The following is a 22,635-nucleotide window of genomic DNA, read 5'->3' as shown; positions in this document are numbered from 1 at the left end:
TTTACAGGACGTTTCTGCAGCTTTAGCATGAACCATGTGACTCTTACAGCCCCCTCTGAAAGGATTGCATCAGTGATGACCAGTTGATGTCAAAAGTTAAAGCACTGCATGAGATAGTTCTACAATAAAATATAATCTATATAATCATGAAATAGAATACATCAACCAGTGCATTAAGCAATGACCTGCAATAAACGTCTTAAGACTAGAGACATATCTATTATTATGTTACATATAATTGAGACTCAGTGACTTTAAACATTTAGCAAATAGTTGTGAAGGTATACTACACATAATAAAAGTAAAAGAAAGAAGATTATTATTACATTCAAGGCAGTCAATTTAGATTCCTATGCAATAGATAACTTATTTAAAACCATATTTAAGAAAACTAATTTGTACAGTAATGATGAAAGTCAGCATCACTTGTGTAAACGCTCCTGCATCCAAACAGCGCGGTCAGCTGACAGCTCCAACGTGGAAAGAGTGAAGCGAGCATCTGTGACGCTCTGGCAACGTTAATACGCGCAGCCATGTCTCCACAAAGCCAACTCCAACCGCCTGAAAACATCACTGTCTCACCAAACAATAAGAGATACGGATTAAGGGTTTCTACAACAACAAGGGACCACGGAATGCCTCTACCGCCAAAGTTTCCGCCTCCAGTTCCTGCCAAACAAAGTCAGCTGGGGTGTTGTGCTTCAGCGCTACACCAACAAAAACACACACCAATAAATCTCACGACACGAGGCTAAAATGTTGCCCTGGCTGCTGCTAACCCATGAAAAGCGTGCATCAGTCTGCAAACATCGTATTTAGAGTCGGTGCTGAGGGCTAATCGGCTGGAGTTAGCACAGAGCACATAACTTGCAGCAGTGTGTTTCAATAAGCAGTGTTTTGTGTCGGAGGTGCATTTAAATACCAAATGAGCAGCCAAACAGCAGCCGTCGACGAAAAATATTTACCCCTTCACTGTTGCTGGAGATGAAGCCTGCATCTTTCTGCCGTCCGTGCTTCTCGGTGACCCCGAGCAGGCGCAGGAGGCACGGATCCTCGCTAAACGCCAGCCCGATGTTTACGGGCCTCGGCCCGGCCACAGCCTGCTCCCCGTCGTCTGAGCCCAGCCGTCCGCGTTTGGTGCGTTTCTCCGCCCGCAGCCTGCTGCGAGCCGTGCCAGGCCGCCCCGGGAAGCGAGCCTTGGCCATAGTCTGGATGTTCAGACCCGCTACATTAGCGGGGGGAGAGAGCCCACCTCCCGATGCCGCCATTATTTACTACAACAACAGCACCGCGCTGGAGGAGGCAGCTACAGCGCTCACGAGCGAGAAGCAAGATGGACTGCTCCGAGCAAAGGCGCGAGATGAGCCGCGCTGCACCATGGGTAATCTCCCCCTGCACGTCCCTCTACGTCCTCTGTGCGGCGCTGCGTACCCAGGGTGTCCGGTGCCCGGTGCCCGGTGCCCACCCATGTGCCCACCAGAGGCAGAGTCCTTAACCAGAGGCAGAGTCATGGATCTGTTAGGCAGAGTCCTTAACCAGAGGCAGAGTCCCACCATGGATCTATTAAAATAACACCAGAGGCCAACAGTCTGCGACTTTCACTGGGCCTTGGGGACTCAAATATGTAGACTGTGCACTGGAAACGATCGCGCTAGAAAGATAAAGTGGATTGAAATATAAACTTTGTAAATAAAATGCACTATAGTGTATAAAATATTTGTAGTTTTTGAGCCACTCCTCGACGAATGAGGGATTAGTTTTGTTTCCCATACCGATAATGTAAAAACAGATGCAATTTCAAACCAAAAAGATTATAATTTTTTCTTTATTTTTCTATTTTCAGTTGTACAGCGCACTCCAGAAAACATAATAGCAACGGAATTTCAAATATTTAATGCTTAGCTATTACAATTTAAAACACACACATACATACTGAAGTGACTGGATGGATCATGGCACAATTTATCTCTGTGTTCTTACGTTTATTGCAAAATTGTATTAAATGAGAGACTAGATTTTTAAGAGTCAAAATGAATAAATTAATGAGAAAAAAAGAAGCATTGAGAAAAGCATGGTGATGCAAGCTTCTCAATATACAGCAATACTGAAATGTACAAGTTTATTATTTTGAATATTTTCAGCAATATGTCCTTTGCAAAACACACTATTTTTTGTATGCATTATTCACCACATGTATAACAGAATATTACATTATACATGATCCAAACTGTCTAGCAAATCTACAAATTTTTCAGTTTTGCCCTTAAAATATGACTTATTTTAATAATTTCAACAGAAAACACCACACATTGACAGAGGGTACATACATTTGCTACTTTGAAATTAAGACTGTTCTTCAAATGAACATAAATATGAGCAATGAATATGAAATTACTTTGTGTAAAAAATAACACTATTGTATACAGAGCCTATGGTGACGCCAGTTCTGAAGTCATAGCTGTAACTGTGGGCCTTGGGCGGGTACATCCTGGGCATTGACTAGTTTTAAACAGTCACTCTCACATTCATTGACTATGGAAAATTTTGAGTCACCAGCTCACCTATACACATTTCGAAGTTGTAGAGTTGCAAGGGAAGGGCATGCAAAAATGCTTAACAATGGACACTTCTTAAAGTTCCTATTTTACACAATGTTGACTGTTGTGAACTTCAGGTCATGTTAGAATGTTACCTCAGACGCATACTTGGAATTGTGTTGTGTTTCATTTACACGTTTGACAAACCCTTTATTATTAGTCTGTCTACATTTCCAAAGCTTAAATACTCTGTTCCACCTTGTGATGTCACGTAGTGGTGGTAGTTTACTACCTTTAACCTTTAGTTCAGTAGAGCTTGGCAGTTCAGGGCTGAAATCATCCAAATGTTTAAGAACACATTGAAGCACTTCCTGCATTACCACATGACATCACAAGGTGTGTTTTCTGTTTGTGAGGAGCCTAAATATGCAAGGTCTCTGTGTGAATGAAACAAAACACAACTCCAAGTTTGTTTCTGAGGAGGAAACAACATTAAAACATAGATCAGAAAATAGAGTAATATGGGCCCTTTACATATACCATGTGTATCATTGTATATAAATGAAATGGTTGTAGTAAGTGTTTATACATTTTCCGCATTAAATTCAGGCTCTTCTTTTTTACAGTGGGTACTCATGTGGTCAATGAGGTCATTTGTGTCTGGAAAGCCCTCTCCACAGGTGGGGCAGGTGTACTCCTCAGAGGAGTGGTCTTTTGCCATGTGTTCGGTGAGCTGGTGGGCTTCATTAAAACTCTGTGCACATTCGGAGCATGCATGGGGTTTACGGGACGGTCTGCTGTGCTGCTCCTTTTTGTGGGCCCTCAAGGCATCAACAGAAGGGAAAACGAGGTCGCAATTTGCTTCGGGACATGGGATCTCCAGCTCTACTTGCTCCTTTTTGATTGAGCGTACATCCTCCACAACATTATTACTAGACCTATATTCAATCGTGTCTTTTTTAGTTACAGATTCCTTTTCACCTTTGGGTTTGCGACCTCGTTTTTTGGGAGGTGGTTTTGGTTCAGATATTGTACAGTCTATATCTCTTTCCTGGTGGTCAATAAGCTCATCTTCATTTTGGAAAATACAGTCACATTTGGGGCACTTGTGGGTCAAATCCTCTTCTATCGGAGAGCCAACTCGTGAAGAATGCACTTTAAGTCTGTGTTGATTCAGTCGGGATGGGTTTGGAAACTTGAGTCCACAGTCTTTGCAGGGGCACTGCCGCTTTCCACAATCCCACCTCCTGTGTTTTGTCACCTATTAAAAAAAAAAAAAAAAAAAAAAAAAAAGTGCATTTATATGTGCAAAATGTTATATGATCCTAATAACATAATATATTTTATTAGGCACCTTTCTGGGCTATCATAGTCATCTTACAACAATTTAAGACAAGAACATATAAAGTAAAAACATACAGTTAAAATGGGACAGATGTAAAACAATTAATTATCTACATAATTTATTGGATACAAAGAAATATACTGATGGAAAACTTTCAGGGAATGTTTTCATACACCAGCAAATGATACTTAACCCATAACAGCATTTAAAGATGCACTATGTAACTTTTTGGTTGGAGGTGTGTCACCTGCTTTTTTCTATGGAAATGTCATTGTTCTCCTTGGAATGTTCCAGAGTATGACATTAAACAGCTCTACCTTATATTTATTACTGGCAGTTTTATAGCTCAAAAAAAACGAGAAAAACATACATTCTGACAGTGAGTGGTGTCGCCTCTCCACAGATCTGACCTGCAACTTGGTCTGGTTAGGTCTCCGTGACGATTTAATTTTAATTTAAAAATTTAATACTATACTGTGAAACATTCCAGAAAAAACTCCATAGAGAAAAATATTTGACAGACTCTCCACCAGAAAAGTTACACAATGCACTTCTAAAGAAAGCAAGTTACCTCTGTAAAAGTGTAGAAAGTTGCCCTACAGTACGGGCACTGAAAACTTTTCTCATTGTTGTCGTGGGTGGTCGAGTGTTCACTGAGCTCCTCAGACGTGCTATAAATTTTGTCACATTTGTAGCAGGAGAATTTTGTTTCAGTCTGTAAGATACAAGCTTTTAATTAGAGAAAAACAGAAGAACAGTGACAAATGTAAGATATAAGATTTAAGTTTTCTTTTACCAATTGTAGTTGTTGCTTATAGATGTCTCCATGAGTTTTCTTCATGTGTCTTGCTTTTGACTTTGGGTCACGAAAGGTAATGAAGCACAGAAAGCATTGAAGATTCTCCACTTTATCTGTACCACATGATAAATATCAATATACACTTATTCATTAGAGATGGCTTTACATACATTAAATACATTATTTTCTGAATTATGTTATAATGTTGTTTCCTGATTAAAAACATACCTGGAGTTGTGTTTTGTTTCATTCACATACTGTGTTTACCATCCAAACCCTGCACATTTAAGTTCTTCTCTCACACAAAAAAACACTTCAACCTTGTGATGTCATGTGGTAATTTAGAAAGTGCTTGAATCATCTGGATGTCAACCCTCATATTTCCAAACTCTGCTCAACAAAAGGTAAACGGTAGCTGTTAAAACTAACACTTCATGACACCACAAGGTTGAACGGAGCATTTTAAGCTTTGGAGATGTACACAGACCAATAATAAATGATTACTCAAACATGTGTGAATGAAACAATACACAACTCCAAGTATGTTTTTGTTTTTTGATGAGATAACAACATTATAACATGGCTTAAAGCTCGCAAGAGTCTATTAAGAGTATTATTATCTTACACTCCGAAAGGTTGTCATATTTCAACTCCATGGTTGGCAAGACACCAGTGGCCACAGACGTCTGCAATATAAAACATACACAATAATAATGTATGACATAATAATGTATGTCATACTGGCATTGCATACCGGTATATAGCGGTGTATTTGATGATAATGCGAAACCATATGGGGGAGTAATATAGGGGAGCACTTGTCAGGTAAATGGTTTTCGAGGATAAGCTGCATGCGAAACAACAAGGACCCCAGTAAAAGGAGTGATATAGACATACAAACTTAAATGCATGATGTAATGTGCAATGATAGACGACTTTGAGAAAGAACAAAAACAGCGCAATGAATGTGGATGCAAGAAATTGTCAGTGGTCGCCTCCATCATCCAACTTCAACGATAATGCTCAGCTTTGTATGGGCGTAGTTAAAATCTTAGGGGCTTATATGGTGATTTATACATGAGGAAGTATTGTGTTTGCACAAAGAAATTTCTAAACAGGTATTTTAATGTTGTATTTCTTACCGTCGGCGCAGTCCGCTTGTCAGGAGGGTGATGTCTGCGGAGATCACGTGACCGATGAAAATCTCACAATTTAACGCGAGAACATTGAAAAAATTAACACATACTTACATCATGGATCTTACATATATGATTATGGTCTTGAGGTAGCATTCTAAATATAAACAAGCATTGAGTTGATTTTATTCACATTTTCTTACAAGTGAACTACTTTGAAATGCACTAAAAGACAAGAAATCATATTAAATCATTCACAACAGTCCATGTGATAAATACATGAAATAAACAAACAAAATGTATAATCTGTACATAAATCTTTATTGTTATTCTGAGAAGGGGCAGACACATCCAGTCAGAGGTGATGTGAGAGAGTTCTTGTATTTAAATAGTTGACAGCAATAAGCACAGGTTAAAGAGCGAGATTGAACAAACGAGTGAAACCATTATGCTCGGGCCTGCTTCTTCTGCTGGAATTCAGCAATACGGCTTTCCATAACAGGCCTTAAATGTCTGATCAATCCCTGAAAAAAAAGCACATTTATTATTTACAAACATCTATACTTTTTCTTTCAAATTAAAGCTTAAACCAAAATTGAGATTTTATTGTGGGGTGAGCAAGTAATAAACTATTTTATCAATAAACTAACAATTAAATCTCGCTCAATTTCTGAAAGTAAAAATGTCAAATACTTTAATTGAATTTACCTGCACAGGCCAAGCAGCACCATCTCCCAGAGCACAGATAGTGTGGCCTTCAATCTGTTTACTCAGTTCCCAAATCATATCAATCTCTGAAGACTGAGCATCACCGCGCACAAAACGCCACATCATTTTATTCATCCAGTCCACCCCTGAAACAAAATAAAACAGTTTATTAAAACGTGCTTAAATAATTACACAGTTATACATTGCATAGTTAAGTCTGACGTATTATGGCAGCTTTTTTTCTCAGTACCTTCTCTGCATGGAGTGCACTGGCCACAGCTCTCATGTTTATAGAACTCAATCAAGCGGGCAATAGCTCTGATTACATCAGTCTGTGAGAAAATTAATCCACACATATAAACAAAGTGTCATTTTATACATCATAATTTGAAATGCAATAATTCTTGTGTAATACAAACATACAGATTTGTCCATAACAATGAGAGCCGCAGTCCCCAGACCAGTCTGAGCTTGAATGAGGCCATCAAAGTCCATCAGGACCTCAGAACACACATCTTTGGGGATGAGGGGGGTGGAGGAGCCGCCCGGGATTACAGCCAGCAGGTTATCCCAACCACCACGAACTCCACCTACCGAACAGATGTTTATTTCAATCAAGTCACAGAAAAAAAATGCTTTAAATTTGTCCCTGCTTAGCCTGAGCTGCCTTAATCTGTCTGCGTGCATCTTAATGGGGGGCAAATGCATATAAAAATAACCTGACAAATACTTTAAACTTGTACTAAAAATACTGCCCAAGATCCAGATTTAAAGTGCATATGAAATCAAAGGTGCACCATGGCTAGGCTTCTGCAACCAAAGTGATACAAGAGCATCTGAAAAATTGCCCCAAATCCCATAGAATTTAAATCCAGGGAGTTGGATTTTAATAAATTCAATTTCATATTTATTGTGAATTACTTGTTGCTAGCTCAATATAAATAAAGCTATACATGAATCATGAAAATAAAGAATAATAAAAATAAAAATATGTATGTATAATGATTTATGTCTTTCAGTAAAAGACAAAAGACTGTTAATACAACAAGGAAACACACATCTACACTTAATTACTTCTGGTAATGTGAGATTCAGGTAAGGATTATATATTTAACCACTGTTACCAGGAACTCCAGGATAAATGCACAGTATCAGTATCAACGTAATCAAAGAAAAAGGTGACGATGAATGCTATGTAGAACAACATTCTGGAATACCGTCTACCTGCTATTGTTTAAATCATAATTCAGCAAATTAATGTTCAACCAGTTTATACATTTACTTGAATAAAACATTTTACACCATCAATACTAAATATTTGGCATTATGCACCTGCATGCCTCTCAATGAGCTCCTTCATGGGGATGGACATCTCCTCCTCCACAGTGCAGGGGGTGTTAACATGGCCCGAGATGTTGAAGAGTTTGGTGCCAGAGTTCCTCTCTCTGCCAAAGCTCGCAAACCATGTTCCTCCACGACGGCAGATAGTGGGAGCCACAGATACAGTCTCCACATTGGCAACAGTTGTTGGGCAACCAAAAACACCTGTGAGAAAGACGTGGCAGTATTTATAATATAAATAAGTCATGTGATATTGGATTTTCAAAGACTTGAATCTTTTTCAAGTTAAGACTGTTATTGTGTCCCTGGGCAAGGCACTTTGCCACTACACCCATCATTGAGGGATTTAGGAGGGACCATATGTGTGAAATGACAGCTATGCTTAAAAAATCTTAACATGCACTAAAATGACAATTGCTTGGGACATGTGAGCCATAATAAATAACAAAAATTACAAAAATAATACAGAAAAAGCAACTGTAAAATTGTTTCCATTTTAAAACTCACCAACATCAGCAGGAAATGGGGGCTTGAGACGAGGTTTGCCTTGTTTCCCCTCTATGGATTCAATAAGAGCGGTCTCCTCTCCACAGATGTAGGCTCCAGCACCACGCATCACATAGACATCAAAATCATACCCAGAGCCACAGGCATTTCGTCCAATCAGACCAGCAGTATAGGCCTCATTGATTGCAACCTACATATATGGCATACACATGATGATTATAAACAGGATAGATTTATGACCTTTACAATATTAGAGATGAGACAAGCATACTGGCAGCAAAGTACATTTTTGTTTATGTATTTCAAGGTAGTTAATAATTTTCTTGTTAAAATGTGTTCCAGTAGAATTAGATTGGTATTTGGTAATATTAAGTTAACTTTGAAAACCAAAAAGACTCCAGTAGCTTGAAGACAAATTTGCATTATGGTTTGAAGTTATACTGTACCTGCAGGTTGGACGACTCATTGTAGAACTCTCCTCTGATGTAGATGTAGGCGGCGCGAGCTCCCATGGCTCTTCCAGCAACAAGACAGCCCTCCACCAGCTTGTGTGGGTCGTGCCTCATGATCTCTCTGTCTTTGCATGTTCCTGGCTCTCCCTCATCAGCATTCACCACCAGATACTTAGGCCTGAATAAATGAATGAAGACAAAACAATCCAATGAATAGCATTAAGAAGATTCAAATGTCCAGGCAGTGATTTTATTAGGAGTACTGTTACACGCCCTAACTCACCGGCCGTCACTGGGTTTGTTCATAAAGCTCCATTTCATGCCCGTCGGGAAGCCAGCCCCACCTCTGCCACGAAGGCCAGAAACCTTGATTTCATTTATAATCCAGTCAACTCCTTTAAGAAGAATCTCTTTAGTCTTGTACCAATCTCCACGCTTCAGGGCGCCTTTGAGCCTGAAAGACAAATAGCAATGTAAAAAACACAGTAAGTAGTATTTTCGAAAAACAGCCAGCACAAGCTTAAACGTGCACTATGTAACTTTTCTACTCATTTCCATGGAGATATTATTGTTTTGCCAAGAATGTTTCAATTCCAATTATCTATAAAGGAAACAACCCTATGACACCACTCGTCAGATCGTAAAAATGCATCCAAGATATTTTTAAGTAGTGAAAACCTACATAACAAAATACATGCTATATATTTTTAGTATTGTGAAATTGAGGCTAAGTGCATGTCTAGAAAGACAAGCACATTCTATATAACTGTAGATCACTGAAGTCACCTCCATTCATGACGGCCATAGAGGTTTGTGAAAATACGATCTTCATCGGCCAGGGGTCCAAACTTTGTCTTCTTAGGGGGTGCCTACAAAATTAAAAAAAGAAAAACATTACATAACAGTACATGAATCTATAGACTAGAGTGATGTTATAATCAAGACATGCTATCACATAATAATTATAAAGTACCTGTGCGGTGCTGTTATACCGGACTAAAGTTGTTGCTCCAGCTTGAGAGACAGCTGCTGGGGCACGGGCAACACCACACACCACTGCCCGGGACAGGGTCAGCATGTTTCCTATTCTGTGTAAAGAGAGGCAAATGCTGGATATTAACATGTGAATAATAAATCACATATGCAACAATTTATATAGACAGATAATGTCAATAATTATGAGCACAAACTATGATAAATAATGAAAAATAAACTATTTGGGATATACTGTAGCTGCATTAAGGTCAAATGAGGATATCATTATGGCAAGAACTTATCAGTAAATCAAAAGAGCTGTGTATCGTTCAAATGTCTTATGAAGAAGTGTTGAGAAACTAGAGGCGTTACATCAGTGTAATTTGAAGCTTTGTGTTATAACAATTCCTGACATAATGCGATACGTAACGCGTTATAAAAGTTTGGCAGTACTAACGTTCATGTTGAGTTTTCACAGTATTAAATGCGTGTGTCTTCATGAACATAATATAATTGTAAACTGTTATTATTAAATGTGGAAGACAAGATGCTAAAACAGCATAAAATAAGATAAAGCTGACCTCGATGTTTACTCGGAGCGCGGCTCGGAAACTTGCTAAGCTAACAGTTAACCTTGTAAAGTCAAACCGCATATTTACTATATCAGCAGCAGCAAAATAAGTGTGCCAATCAACGTATTTGTTCTGCTTCACAATACCAACGAAATGACCCACAAAATGCATTAAAACTAATTTAAAAAGTCGACTGTTTTTACCTTCACAGCGTCCCGAGCTGAGCAGATTTTACGAAATATCAACCGGAAGCACTTCCTGTGCGGCCCGGAAAGTCTCCGATTAAACCCTCATTATATATAATTTTCTGTAATTTTGTAGAATATATCAAATTATAGCAAACTGATTGCTGCCTGTACTGTAGGTTATCATGTATGTTAAGTATGTTAAATGACAGGTGATAAATTAATAAATGTTGGAGACCCACAACCTGCTGTTGAGATAGTGTATTAAGAAATATGTATTATATTAATAATTGATATGATATGATATAATGTATTATAATGTAATATAATATAATGTAATATAATATAACAATCTGTAAAGAGCCAGTTACTGTTCCACACATCTCCCCTGGGAGACATCCAGGAGTCATGCAGAACCAACAACAAATCATCTGAGCCCTTCTGGCCCTTCTTAGTGTGGAGCAACAGTAGCTCTACTCCAAGTTTCTCCTGTGAGACTGAGCTCCACTCCCTATCTCTACGGGATCTCCCAGCAGGAGACAAATAATTTCAGTTGCAACATTACAGATTAGATATGACATACTGTATGTGTTAGACATTAGACATTAGACTTAGACTTAGACAAACTTTATTGATTCACAAAGGGAATTACTTGGAAATGACTTGGTGTTGTGTGCAGTAGTGCACCCAAAACATACAGTCAATGCTAAATATGTTATTACTCTATTATTATACTATTACTACTATTTGATTGCAAAGGATTAAATTATATTGTTTTAAATGTTGTCATGTTGATTTTTATCCTGTATTAGTACACACAGTACTAATACATGGTAGCACCTAAACTGTTTTTGTAAACACTGTATGTATTTATTTGTTGGTAAATACTTAAAAGCATAAGAAGATTACTGAATATCTATAAGTAAAACATAATCCCAGGATACTGTATTATCAGTTGTTGTGCTACTTTTAAATGGATTTTGATCAAACAGAGTGAGGCATAGTTTTTTTTCTAGCTTGTTTTATTAAAATCAAAATATGAGTGCCACATAAATGGGAATTGAAGTACAGTAAAGCCCATTTCTGTACAGTTGGAGTCATTACATCAGAGCAGCTTATCCTCTGTGAACACCAGTATTAAACCTAGAGTTGATGCAACCTGCAGAGTTAAATCAGCGCTACATAAAGCCGATATATTATCCAACTGGTGTAACCATTCACTTCCTGTATCCAATCTGTGAAAAGTGTCTGTTAAGGTCTTTTAACGTGAAGCACAAAATACACTGAGAAATTATTTTCTGCCAACAAGTCAAAATACAGATATAACATAAGAAGGGTCAATGAATTACTTATACAATTGCATGTGTTTGAAACTGAAATTGAGAAGAGGACCTCAATCATGTTTCCATAGTCAGCACTAAAGCTTTAGTCTGTTTGCAGTTTGTTTGCATTTCAGGACAAGCTTGATGAATGCCATATTTGATTGTCTGTTGTTTTGCTCCATGTCACTCTGTTGGGGCAGACTGGTTCCTGGTTTTGGCTATGACCCGTCCCAGTCGGTCCACAGCAACACTTTCGAAGGCTCGTCTCATCAGTGGATGCTCCTCCAGAACCTCATTAAAACTGTCCACGCTCAGAGAGTACAGTCTGCAGTATGTGTCCGCGCGCACACTGGCCGTGCGCCGTCCCTGTGTCAGCAGGCAGATCTCTGCATGAAATAAATACAGGATAGTAATGAGAACCTTATATTATTATATAGTATTATATAGTATTAGCACAAACAGTATTTATGTCTTTCATACTATTCTTTGTGGTTAAAATAGCTTTGTCAAACCAGCCAGAGATCAGAAAAATCACCCAGGAACTGACACAAAAACAGCAGCAGCAATGGCTGGTGTATTAAATAAACATTTGCTCAAAGGTCAAAATGATTTACCCCCAAAATACGCTCCATCATTGAGCTTAATCTCCTTAGTGCCTCGTGGCATGACTGTGACAGCACCGTGCTGGATGAAGTACATTTTCCGACCGAGCGTCCCTTCGCGGATGATGTAGTCTCCAGGCTGAAAGACCTCAAACCTGAGCTTGGTCAGGATCACGGTCACAAAGTGTGGATCTGTGTTGGCAAACAAGGGCATGTTGGCAACCAGTCCACGGCAATTATAGCTGACAATTTCCTAATGGAGAGGAAAGGGGAGAGTTTAAAATGAAATAAAAAAAAGATTTGTATGTGGTAACAATGTTCAGAAAAACACACCTCCTTCAGAGGGTCACTGAGCTCTCCGAGGATGCTGTCCTCATCAAACATTTTGCCTTGAAAGCGCTGCTCATAATAGTCATGGATTCTCTGTCTGACATCTGCTGGCAGTTTGTGAAAGGACATGTACTGCTCCACTTGTTTGTACTAAAAACAAAACATGTCATTATAGAAACACAATTTGAAAACCACATTTGGGTGAATTACTAATTTATATAATTTCCAGGCTTTGCTACATTTTAAGTAGATTAGCAAACTAATTTATGATGCGCATTAGCTAACAATCATCTGCTCCACTTGTTCGTACTAAAAACAAAACATGTAATTATAGAAACACTATTTGAACATCACATTTGTGTGAATGACTAATTTATATTATTTCCAGGCTTTGCTACATTTTAAGTAGATTAGCAAACTAATTTATGATGCCGTATTAGCTAACAATCATCGAAAAACAAAGGTACTGCCATTTGTCGATGTTTGGTTTTATCTTATGAAAATCCTCCAGTCAGGGTCACTTTCAGACCATAAAACCCATTAGATAATACACAGATTCTGGGCATTTGGCTCATTTCCACTGAAACAGCACAAGTGGGTAAGCACGCTGTGCGGCTGTGGCATTGCAATGATATTGAACCAACAAGGGACAAATTGTGCTGTCATACACAGATTACTTAAGGTCTTTGTCAGCTTATTTAGACCTGGTTAACCTCTGGCATAGACACTCTTGATTTCTTTAATTTAGTTAGGTTTAGTTGACTTTGGTTTGGACTGGTTTTTGACCTTTGTTTCTTTTAGTTTAGTTAAGTGTAGCGTGTAGACCTATTCCTGATGTATTCCTGGTTTAGTGCTAAATAAGATCTAGTTTAGTTACGGTCAAGATAGGATTTAGTTACATTTAGGTCTTGGTTTAGAATTACAGAAGTTTAGAAGTAACTCTTTGAACTAAAGGACATGTACCTTTTCCTGATACTGGCGGTGTGAGGAGTCCAGGGATTGGACCAGGTTGGTTGCGTGACCCAGGAACATGGCATAGCAGGTTGCCCCGACAACCATACTGATCATAGTGAGCCAGACGTCACTCATGCCCTCTGGGGGGTGAGCGCCATACCCGATACACAACATATGGCTCATGGCCATGAAGAGGGCGTACGAGTACTGGATATGCCATGTTGAGTTCTAGGGGAGTCAAAATCATTCTGAGATCAAGTTTTTTATTGTTCCACTACAGAAAAACAGATACATCACAAATATTATACAGAAGATAAGAGTAAAAAAGCGGAGGGAAATCAAACTTATCTATGAATGTTCAAAAGTATTGGCAAGTACTACAACAGATAAGTAAGCAAGTGGATCGCTGTATTAGTTTCCTTATTAAAAACATGTTAATGACTGTTTTTCTTCCTTCTCTGAGGAGTCTGTTTTGTCCTCATCTTGAATAACCTCTAAACAGAAAGAGGAACAAAGAAAAGAGGATATTTTCTGTTTGATGAAAAAAATCCTACTTTGGCCTTAGGAGAAGTAAATTAGTCAATTATTGGTGACAAGACCAATAGCGATACAGTCCCATCCAGTCCAGTCTAATCTAATGTTCAATCATTGGACACCCAGTTGCATGAAACCCAATGTGCGGTATAAGATGTACAATTCAAATACTATGACCAACTATGCCTTGGCTAATACTCACCACCATATTGTTCTTGGACACCCAGCAGTCCGGGGGGAAGTCCTGCAGCATAGGCACCATAAAGGTCAGGCAGCCGTCCCAGTGGCACAGCAGCAGCATCATCCCGATCAGGTTTGCGATACGCACCACGGCACTGGCCAGGTCATAGGTCATGTGGAAGATCTAATATGTCAAAGTCACATTGAGAAATAACATGAGAAAAAAAAAATACTACAATGCAATTAGGGATCAAATGTGTCCAAAGGAGAAAATATAATTATAAAGAGGATATGAAATAATTTAATTAAGAATAAAGTCATGACATTACATTGTTTTTATAAACTACAATAACATTACTAAACCCAAAGTTACTAAGTTTATTATAATTTTTGTCACTTTTCTGATGAAGCGTCTGTCACATGCTTGTCTCTGCTAAGCCTGGAATGTTCCACAGTATTGCAATAAACATATGTATCTTGCCTTTATTTAATTACTGGCAGGTTTATTGCTCAAAAATACTTAAACTGTAACTTGACCTGGTGACTTCACCTGTCTCCACAAAGATGGATAAATTTTGTGCTATACTATATATGGCATATTCCAAACAAAGTAAAACCTCCATGGCATGGAGAGAAGCAGGTCGTGGTTATATACTTGCAACTCCAATCTTTTTTTTTTTTTGATTTTGTGAATGACCATAGGCACAGACAAAAGCTAATTATGAGCAAATACTCTTTTGTCAATATAGGACCTGAAGATCGAATTATATGAGCTTTTTCATGGCCGATGTCCATACTAGTTGTTACAGAGCCACTGATGGACGATAAATATTTTGGGGCCGATATGTAAGTCAGATTTGGATTGTTTTCATCAATCTATGCAATTTTTTATTTACAACACTCTCGCCTACAGTCTGTTTTTACCACAAGCTTTCAATCTCTCAATCTCTCAATAGTCTCAATATAGGACTTAAAGGTGCATTGTGTAACTTTTCCAGTGTGAGGTCCATCAAATGCTTTTCTCCATGAAGAATTGTCTGGATTGTGTCACAGTATGGTATTTACCCTCTCTATTTTCATGGAGACCAAACCAGAACAAGTTACAGGTCAGATCTGTGGACAGAATGCCTGTTTTTCGAGATATTTTTTTTTAATGAAAGGTAGATCTGTTTAATGTCATACTGTGGAATATTCCAGGCAGAGCAATGGCATATCCATAGAAATAAGAAGGTGACAGACTCCCAACTAGAAAGACAAATGACACAAAATAGAACAACAGTTTTCTATACCTCCTCCCATTGGTGGATGTATCTAATGAGTCGTGACAGTCGAAGTAGCCGCAGAAGGCTGAGGATTTTGGTGAAGCGGACAATACGGAGGGCACGAGCAGTGCGGTACACGTCCGTCGACTCCACCAACCTTTCCAGATCCACAATCAGAAAAATATAGTCCACCGGGATCGAAGAAACAAAGTCTACCACGAACCAGGTGCGGAGGTAATGCAAGCGTATCTCTTTAGGATCCAGAATGATGTGGCTGTCCTCTCCCAAAATCCCCGTGCGAAAGTTAAAAATTAAGTCTAGCAAAAAGAGAGTGTCAGAGAGGACGTTAAATGTGATCCAAGGAGGTGTATTCTGGTCTTCAAAAAATGTGATTCCCCATGGCAATATCACCAAGTTACTCATCATTAAAATCAGCATGACAAGGTCCCAGTAAAACCTGCGAAGGAGAACAAAGACACATGATCAAATGAATACTAAAGATAATTAAATAACTTTATCAAAATAGTATGTTAAGATAAGTAAAGTCAATAATATGGGAATTGATGAAGCCTTTTACAAGAAACTAGTTACACACCAAATAGTAGGCTTTTACAATGGATGCTATTCTGGTAAGCTGTACTGCAGAAGGATACTGTATATATATCAATGTGAGTAACTTAAGATTGTGGCTATACAATACAGAAATAGCCTAAAAGTGGCATGCTGGTCCTAAAGATACAACATAATAGTTGTAAAGTGCATTAAATGAGACAGTCTGACAGTCAAGTCATCTGTCATAATCAAGACATCATTTGTACAGGTAAAGCTAATGTGTGCGTTATCCAATCCTCAGAGGAGGTTAAAGTTCTGGAGGGGATCAGTGCTCACTGATGACTCTGACTGAGGACACTCGGAAGTGTCTGACAAGGATGAAGTGTGCATTAAATATTCACTATGGGCCTTATTAATAAAGCAGGAGGATTGTGTTAATAGCTGGACTTACAACTAGCTCAAGAGAAACATACTGTACTTTTGAACATGTTTTTAATTGGATAACTGTTAGATAATTTACATTATCCAAATGTTCCATGGGATAAAACATAATCCTATTACATAATAAATGACAGACGAACATAATATTTAAACATGGTTCTTTAATCTGAGGTTATAGTGCTAATTTTTGCCTCACAGCTGGTTGCTTATTTTACTATTTGATTAATATGAATATATACTGTATACATTTACATAAATTGATGTCAGTGTCATTAGACTGTTACAGCCCATTTAATATGAGATTTTCACAAAATGTGGTGATGATAAAATTATTCTGTTGAGGACAATCTAAAGGAAAATATTCAGAGACAAAAAAGGTTTATTCATCAGAAACAGAGTTACACAGTTCCTGTGTCATTTTAATGTAATTGCTGCCCTGTTGGAATCATAGTCTTGTCTCAGCACATGGTGTGTTTGGATACTGTAGTTCAGATAGCAAATTAGTTGAATGATTTTTTTTCAATTATAAATTAGTAGCAATTAATTAAAGTCATACTTTAAACCTGACTCTTAATTGGACTGGAGAAAAGGTCTCCCTGCTTACATTTGTCTTTTTTCCAGCTCATCCCATCCTCTTCATGGCTTAATGTCGTGCTGTACTTCATGGCTACATGACTTGGGTTTCTCTCTCACTGATTGTTTCCATCAACTGTCACACACTTACAAGCTCTGCTGAGCTCTCATTTTCACTACTGTTACAGCAAAGACCAGGCTACTTTTAATTACTGACAACAGCGCTATGGCTCACAGCATGCGCCAAATACTAAGCTTTTTGTATTTAAGAAGACTTTTAAGGTACTTTTTGTGCATATTTTTTTTAGGACAAACGTAATCTCCTTCATTTTCCTTCACTTATAAAGACATATATGTGCATACTTTTTTTGTTTTTTGACCATTTAAAAACATTACCAATATAAAACTTGACCACAAAAATCTTATCACATGTTACAAGTCAAAGCATAATAGACAAAAACATTTACCATTAATGTATAACGTCCAATAGGCTCTTGTCAGAGCCCTCTGTCTCCACTCTAGTTTACAATTTCTAGTTTACATGATCAGGTTTCCAGTAGATTGCTTTTGGCTTCTTGTGGCAAATAACTGAAACAACTCAAGACTTCTTAATAGCTAATACTAACAAACTAACACATAATAATATTAATAATAATAATAAATAAAATAAGGGTTAAGCATATTATATAGTTTTTATTCACATTTATTTAAAGCTCCTAAACTTGAGAATAGATTTCGGAAACTGCCTATAACAGGTGTATTCCAAGACTGAATGAATAAAGATTGTTTGGTTAGTAAGGGCATCTGAAATCAAAATATAATAGCATTACATAGTTGACATTTAATTTAAGGTGTTTTAGTACTTAAGTCATATGTTTACATTCAGTCTTTTCCTGTTGATCACATTGTATTTTGCCATGAAATATTCAAAAGACAAATTCACAAATGTTGAGCCTGGTATTTTCATTTATTGACTGAACCCAAGAACTCACTATATTAGAACATAACTTTGAATTTTAACAATAGTATCATCATTTTAGCTGCCCCTCATCTATATTAATTAATATTGGCCTACAGAATGTTGTGTTGTGTGATGATCTGAAATCCAGCAATTCCCTTTACTACCTTATATGAAAATCACTAATATTGTCTTGTTCATTATAGGTTTACGTAATTCAATAGAGCATATAGATAATAGCCATACATTGGCCTCATCTAACCCAATCCTAAAGAAAACCTGTTTTAATAATACTACACTAAGCTAAAGAGAAGTCAGAGCATAAGGTGCAAGATGGACAGGCCTTCGTTAATCCACCCCCCCCACCCCCTCCACCCTCCGATGTCTGTTTTATTGCATAATAGAGGAAGATTAGAATTATGAGGACTTCTATCGCCAATAATCCCTGTGCACGGGTTTAGCCACAGTCTGGTTGGTGCTGAGGTTTAAAAAATGTTTTAATTCACAAACAGTGGTAACTGTATGAGAGCTTTTCTGGTGATACTTTTGTAGTTTTATTGAATTGGTGTAGTTTGGACAACTCCTGATTTCATACTAGTTTACACTCCATACAGTAGTTCTTTTTGCATAAATGTTTACTCTGAGGTAAGTACTGGTTAAGACAGCTGGGATTGAGAAATTATTTAGTCCTGGTTTTGACCCTGTTTTAAATGCACCAACCTTACCACCTTCAAGAAAAATCAAAAAATTGTATTGTTTATGTTTTTTTCTCTGTATTATTTGTGTAATGCTCTTTTGACTTTTTAAAAATATTTGTGTTGTCAAGCATTAGCCAGGCTGGCGACACCTAATGCCTACACCCAATTTCATTTCTCTCCAGTGACTAGGTCAGGAATCGGAATACAGTAGATGGTTTGCAAGAACCCCGGAAGTTGTAGACTGCACACCGGTCAATCAACGAAGAGCCATACATTCTGTTTTGGCAAAGCCGGAACAAAGAGAATGTTTGGTGAATATTATCAAGGGGAAAGACGTTATTGCCCTTCTTCCTGCGGGATTTGGGAAAAGCTTAATATACCAGTTAGCCCCGTTAGTGGCGCATTACATATGTTACGACCAAATAGCAGTGACTGATTAAATTAAAAAGTACTCGCCTACCGTCGAGCGAACAAATTCTAATGCTGTGAGGACAGAAAGTTTCCATGAAGTGAAACTGGCTGATGAATCAGGCTAGTAAACCATCTTAGTGTGTCCTGAAAAGCGCTATATAAATAAAACATTTTTAGTAGTAGTAGTTTATTCTATCATTTTACAGAACTATTAAAACTTACAACCCCATGGATCATGACTGAAAGGGTTGAGGTTGAAGTAAAGTAAACAATTCCAGGAAAGAAAAGCAGTGTATGAACAGCAGTTTGTGTTTACTATTTCACTTACAAGTATATTTAAGTGGCAAAATAAAAATAAAAAGGAACAAACAAAATTTAAAGCATAAGTCATTCATTCAAGACCTCTATAGCTTTCAAAACATAATGATTTATACCTCTTATTAAAGGCTTATACAGTGTTAGACTTTCATCAGCCATTCCGGTTGTTCCATAAATTAATCCCTCTAACAGAAATGCAAAAAGTTGAAAAAATACATGTTTTTATGTTGGCAAGTACACTATGATCTAAACATTTAGGTGCAACACAAAAAAATGCCAAACTATGTATTTATCTTTGTAAAGGCTGAGTGTTCTTAATTTATCAGTCTCTCTATCACTAATCCAGCTGATCTTGTTGAATGCTCTGTATCACTATTCAAATCTCTTCATCGCCTTATCGAGTGGGACTAAAATCATCTGCTCCAAGCCAATGCCCTTGGAAGAGATCTGTGTGTGTTGTCTCAGCCCTGTGTAATGCATGTATTTAAATAGGTATGCACAATTCAGTGCTCAGTATCGTATTTAAATATTTTATTAATTTAAAAATGCACTGTGTAACTTGTCCGGTGGGGGGGTTCTCCATGGAGATATGCCTTGAATGTTCCACAGTTTTTACCCTTAAATTTAAGAATCTCCTTGGAGACTTGCAAGCCAAATTACAGGGTAGATTTGTGGGGAGACGACTCCGCTCACAGTAAGAATTCATGTTTTTAAGAAATTTTTGTAACAATAAATTACATCTGTAGTTGAATAAATGCAAGACAGATTAGTTTAGACATACAGGTTGTGGAACTTCTCCAGAAAAATTACACAGTGCAAAATGAAAAATCACAGTGCACCCAATGTTACAAAGTGTTTTCAAACAGGAGGTATACAAGATATTCGCAGTGCATCCCCTAATTTTAGAATATTTAGTTTTATTCCGATTAGATCTGTTATCATACTTGTATCTTTTTTAGTCCTGGTTGAATATGAACTGAATATGACATCAAGTGGGAGTCTTAGTCCAATTAGGTTAATTTGGTCTTGAGTCAGACTTCCTCAGGACAGTATCCCATCGTTGCTGGATTAAAGAGGCAATCGAAATACAGAAACGTGCCCAGGGGGACTATAAACCGGGATGAGGGGGCTTTTTACTCTCACATACCTGGGATACTGTCCTGAGGAAGTCGGACTGCAGATGGTGCTGCACTGTCAGCCTGCTTGCATCGGTAGGAAGACAGCACCAAAAACTGTATAAATCAGCTGACCGGACATCACATGACCATTCTGAGGAAGACCGTGAGTGAACAGTCGAAACTGTCAAGTATGAAAACAAACTCTTGATCTGAAAAAAGAACCTAATAACATAGATGGGAGTCTTGCATAAGAGCCAAAAGAGAAACTTTTCTAACTTGTCCCACATATAGGGGTTTGAGATATAGACATACAGTATTTCAGAATTGAATGACAGGTGCTAAAAACCACCAATATGGAACTCAAGAGGCCCAGACTTCACTCAGACCAAATGTAAAAAACTAACACAAACTAACACCTAAATAATGCATTTGTAGAGCTTTAAGTGCCTGATCTCATGGGTTTTTAGCTTCTGTGTCTGTGTTTGTTTTAGAGCTGGTTTTGTCAATGTATTTATTGTTTTGTAGACCAGAATTAGCCCAAGATTGATCCTCACTGATTTAGCCTTGTTCAGACCTAGTAAAAAACTTGATTTCTCTTTCACTTTATATGTATTTATTTGCATTTTTCATCAATCTGTGTTCTCTCTCAGTACTTGAGAAGCCCAGACATTCAAAAAAAGAGACCTATTGGTATATCTGAGCTTCAGTATCTGTGAGTTTGGGCCAGTTGACAGGAATTTGGGCCCTGGGACAAGAATCCTCACATGGGCCCCCCTTAATATAAATAAATAGGAGGAGGGTCCAATTCTGGGCCCTTAAAACCCTGTCTACTGCACTGTGTGAATTACCTGAAGTCACTGTAGGGGTGAATTATCCACACTCCAAAAGACTTGACCCTCTCCTGCTCGGCTGCGACCCCTTTGTGGCTCCCAAACATACGCAGGGAGAATTTGTTAACCCCTGGCTGGAGCATGGACCCAAACTGCTTGTGGAAGTAGCCGGACTGATCTTCAACCAAAACCTCTTCAACACACCCTTCTCCATTAGTTTCGAGTAAACCATCTGGATCTGCTGTGTAGTTATCGTTGTGGGTTTTGACCAGGGTGAAAAGAGTTTTGGTCACGTCGCTGCGTTTGTCTCCTTTTGGGGAGGGGGTGGATGGTGGGCTCCTCTGGCTCCCGCTCCTCCATCTTGAGAAGCGCAGGCTGCTCCAACTGCGAAACCGGGGCGTCTCTCTGTGAGCGGGACTCTCAGCAATGCCTCTGTGTTCATCCAGGCTCTTGCAGGGGCTGGACATTTTCTACAACTTTTACTGCAAATATAGGCTTGTAATTTTGGATAACTTCTTTAAAAATTCTCAAATGTCCATCATCAAGTTAAGCGCTCATAAAATGATTAATTTACCTTACAAGATGCAGGATACAGGATTTGAAAAAAAAAAAAAAAAAAAAATCTAAAAACTAGTCTAATCTGTCATTAAATCATTATACAAAAATTCTAATAAAATAGCCTTTAAACATGATGTGATAATACAGGTTAAAAATTGCAGAAAATATAAGACAATAAAGAACAAAGAGGTGCAAACTACTCTAATCTAGACCTATTACGTAGATATACATATATATATATATATATATATATATAAAAAAATGCTTAATCTAAAATTTTGTAGAGTAGCAGCATTGGCTTTACATATATAAAAAAACACAAGCTACCAAATAAAGACTAAAAAGATCAAAAGAAAAGCCTTTTTCTAAAACTGAATTTGAATATTCCCAAAGTAGCTTGTGATAGTAAGGGATTTTTTACGCATACATAAAACAAT

The 22,635-nt window shown here is 37.9% G+C and overlaps 4 protein-coding genes across 6 annotated transcripts in view; all 4 read right to left on the bottom strand.

Moving 5' to 3' along the window:
- Window positions 1–1,352, bottom strand: part of kmt2ba (lysine (K)-specific methyltransferase 2Ba) — a 39,001-nt gene extending 37,649 nt beyond the window's left edge. Inside the window, exon 1 of one of the 2 annotated variants that reach the window (XM_055157682.1) lies at window positions 966–1,352. In XM_055157682.1, coding sequence (XP_055013657.1) covers window positions 966–1,268 — 303 coding nt within the window. In that variant the 5' untranslated portion in view covers window positions 1,269–1,352. The remainder of the gene's footprint in view (window positions 1–965) is intronic. The other variant, XM_020925852.2, reaches the window with a different exon arrangement.
- A 547-nt stretch (window positions 1,353–1,899) lies between these two features.
- LOC110161123 (histone-lysine N-methyltransferase MECOM-like) lies at window positions 1,900–6,059 on the bottom strand. 2 transcript variants are annotated; one of them, XM_055157536.1, is made up of 7 exons: window positions 5,932–6,059; window positions 5,824–5,857; window positions 5,436–5,528; window positions 5,307–5,367; window positions 4,679–4,794; window positions 4,454–4,597; window positions 1,900–3,798 (listed from the first exon to the last, which is right to left on the bottom strand). In XM_055157536.1, exons 1-7 carry the CDS (start codon window positions 5,934–5,936, stop codon window positions 3,121–3,123), a joined length of 1,131 nt encoding a protein of 376 aa, XP_055013511.1. In that variant the 5' UTR covers window positions 5,937–6,059; the 3' UTR covers window positions 1,900–3,120. The 2 variants fall into 2 exon arrangements, with proteins under 2 accessions (XP_055013511.1, XP_055013512.1); XM_055157537.1 differs by lacking the exon at window positions 5,436–5,528 and having other exon boundaries at window positions 1,902–3,798.
- Window positions 6,060–6,117: 58 nt separating this feature from the next.
- ndufv1 (NADH:ubiquinone oxidoreductase core subunit V1) lies at window positions 6,118–10,640 on the bottom strand. Its single transcript, XM_055157535.1, has 11 exons — window positions 10,576–10,640; window positions 9,799–9,913; window positions 9,612–9,694; window positions 9,109–9,279; window positions 8,820–9,003; window positions 8,374–8,563; window positions 7,858–8,070; window positions 6,949–7,115; window positions 6,776–6,857; window positions 6,526–6,671; window positions 6,118–6,341 (listed from the first exon to the last, which is right to left on the bottom strand). Exons 2-11 carry the CDS (start codon window positions 9,901–9,903, stop codon window positions 6,264–6,266), a joined length of 1,419 nt encoding a protein of 472 aa, XP_055013510.1. The 5' UTR covers window positions 9,904–9,913; window positions 10,576–10,640; the 3' UTR covers window positions 6,118–6,263.
- Window positions 10,641–12,062: 1,422 nt separating this feature from the next.
- On the bottom strand, window positions 12,063–22,107 carry hcn3 (hyperpolarization activated cyclic nucleotide-gated potassium channel 3). The gene is made up of 7 exons (XM_020925851.2): window positions 21,659–22,107; window positions 15,769–16,198; window positions 14,502–14,663; window positions 13,775–13,993; window positions 12,815–12,961; window positions 12,494–12,734; window positions 12,063–12,265 (listed from the first exon to the last, which is right to left on the bottom strand). The coding sequence occupies exons 1-7, from the start codon at window positions 22,105–22,107 to the stop codon at window positions 12,063–12,065; spliced, it is 1,851 nt and encodes a 616-aa protein (XP_020781510.1).
- Between the last annotated feature and the right edge of the window lie 528 nt (window positions 22,108–22,635).

This window comes from Boleophthalmus pectinirostris, unplaced genomic scaffold (assembly GCF_026225935.1).
Source record: "Boleophthalmus pectinirostris isolate CB_2022bp ecotype Guang Dong unplaced genomic scaffold, ASM2622593v1 HiC_scaffold_21, whole genome shotgun sequence".
Lineage (NCBI taxonomy): Eukaryota > Metazoa > Chordata > Actinopteri > Gobiiformes > Gobiidae > Boleophthalmus > Boleophthalmus pectinirostris.
This window is presented reverse-complemented; position numbering and strand designations above follow the sequence as displayed.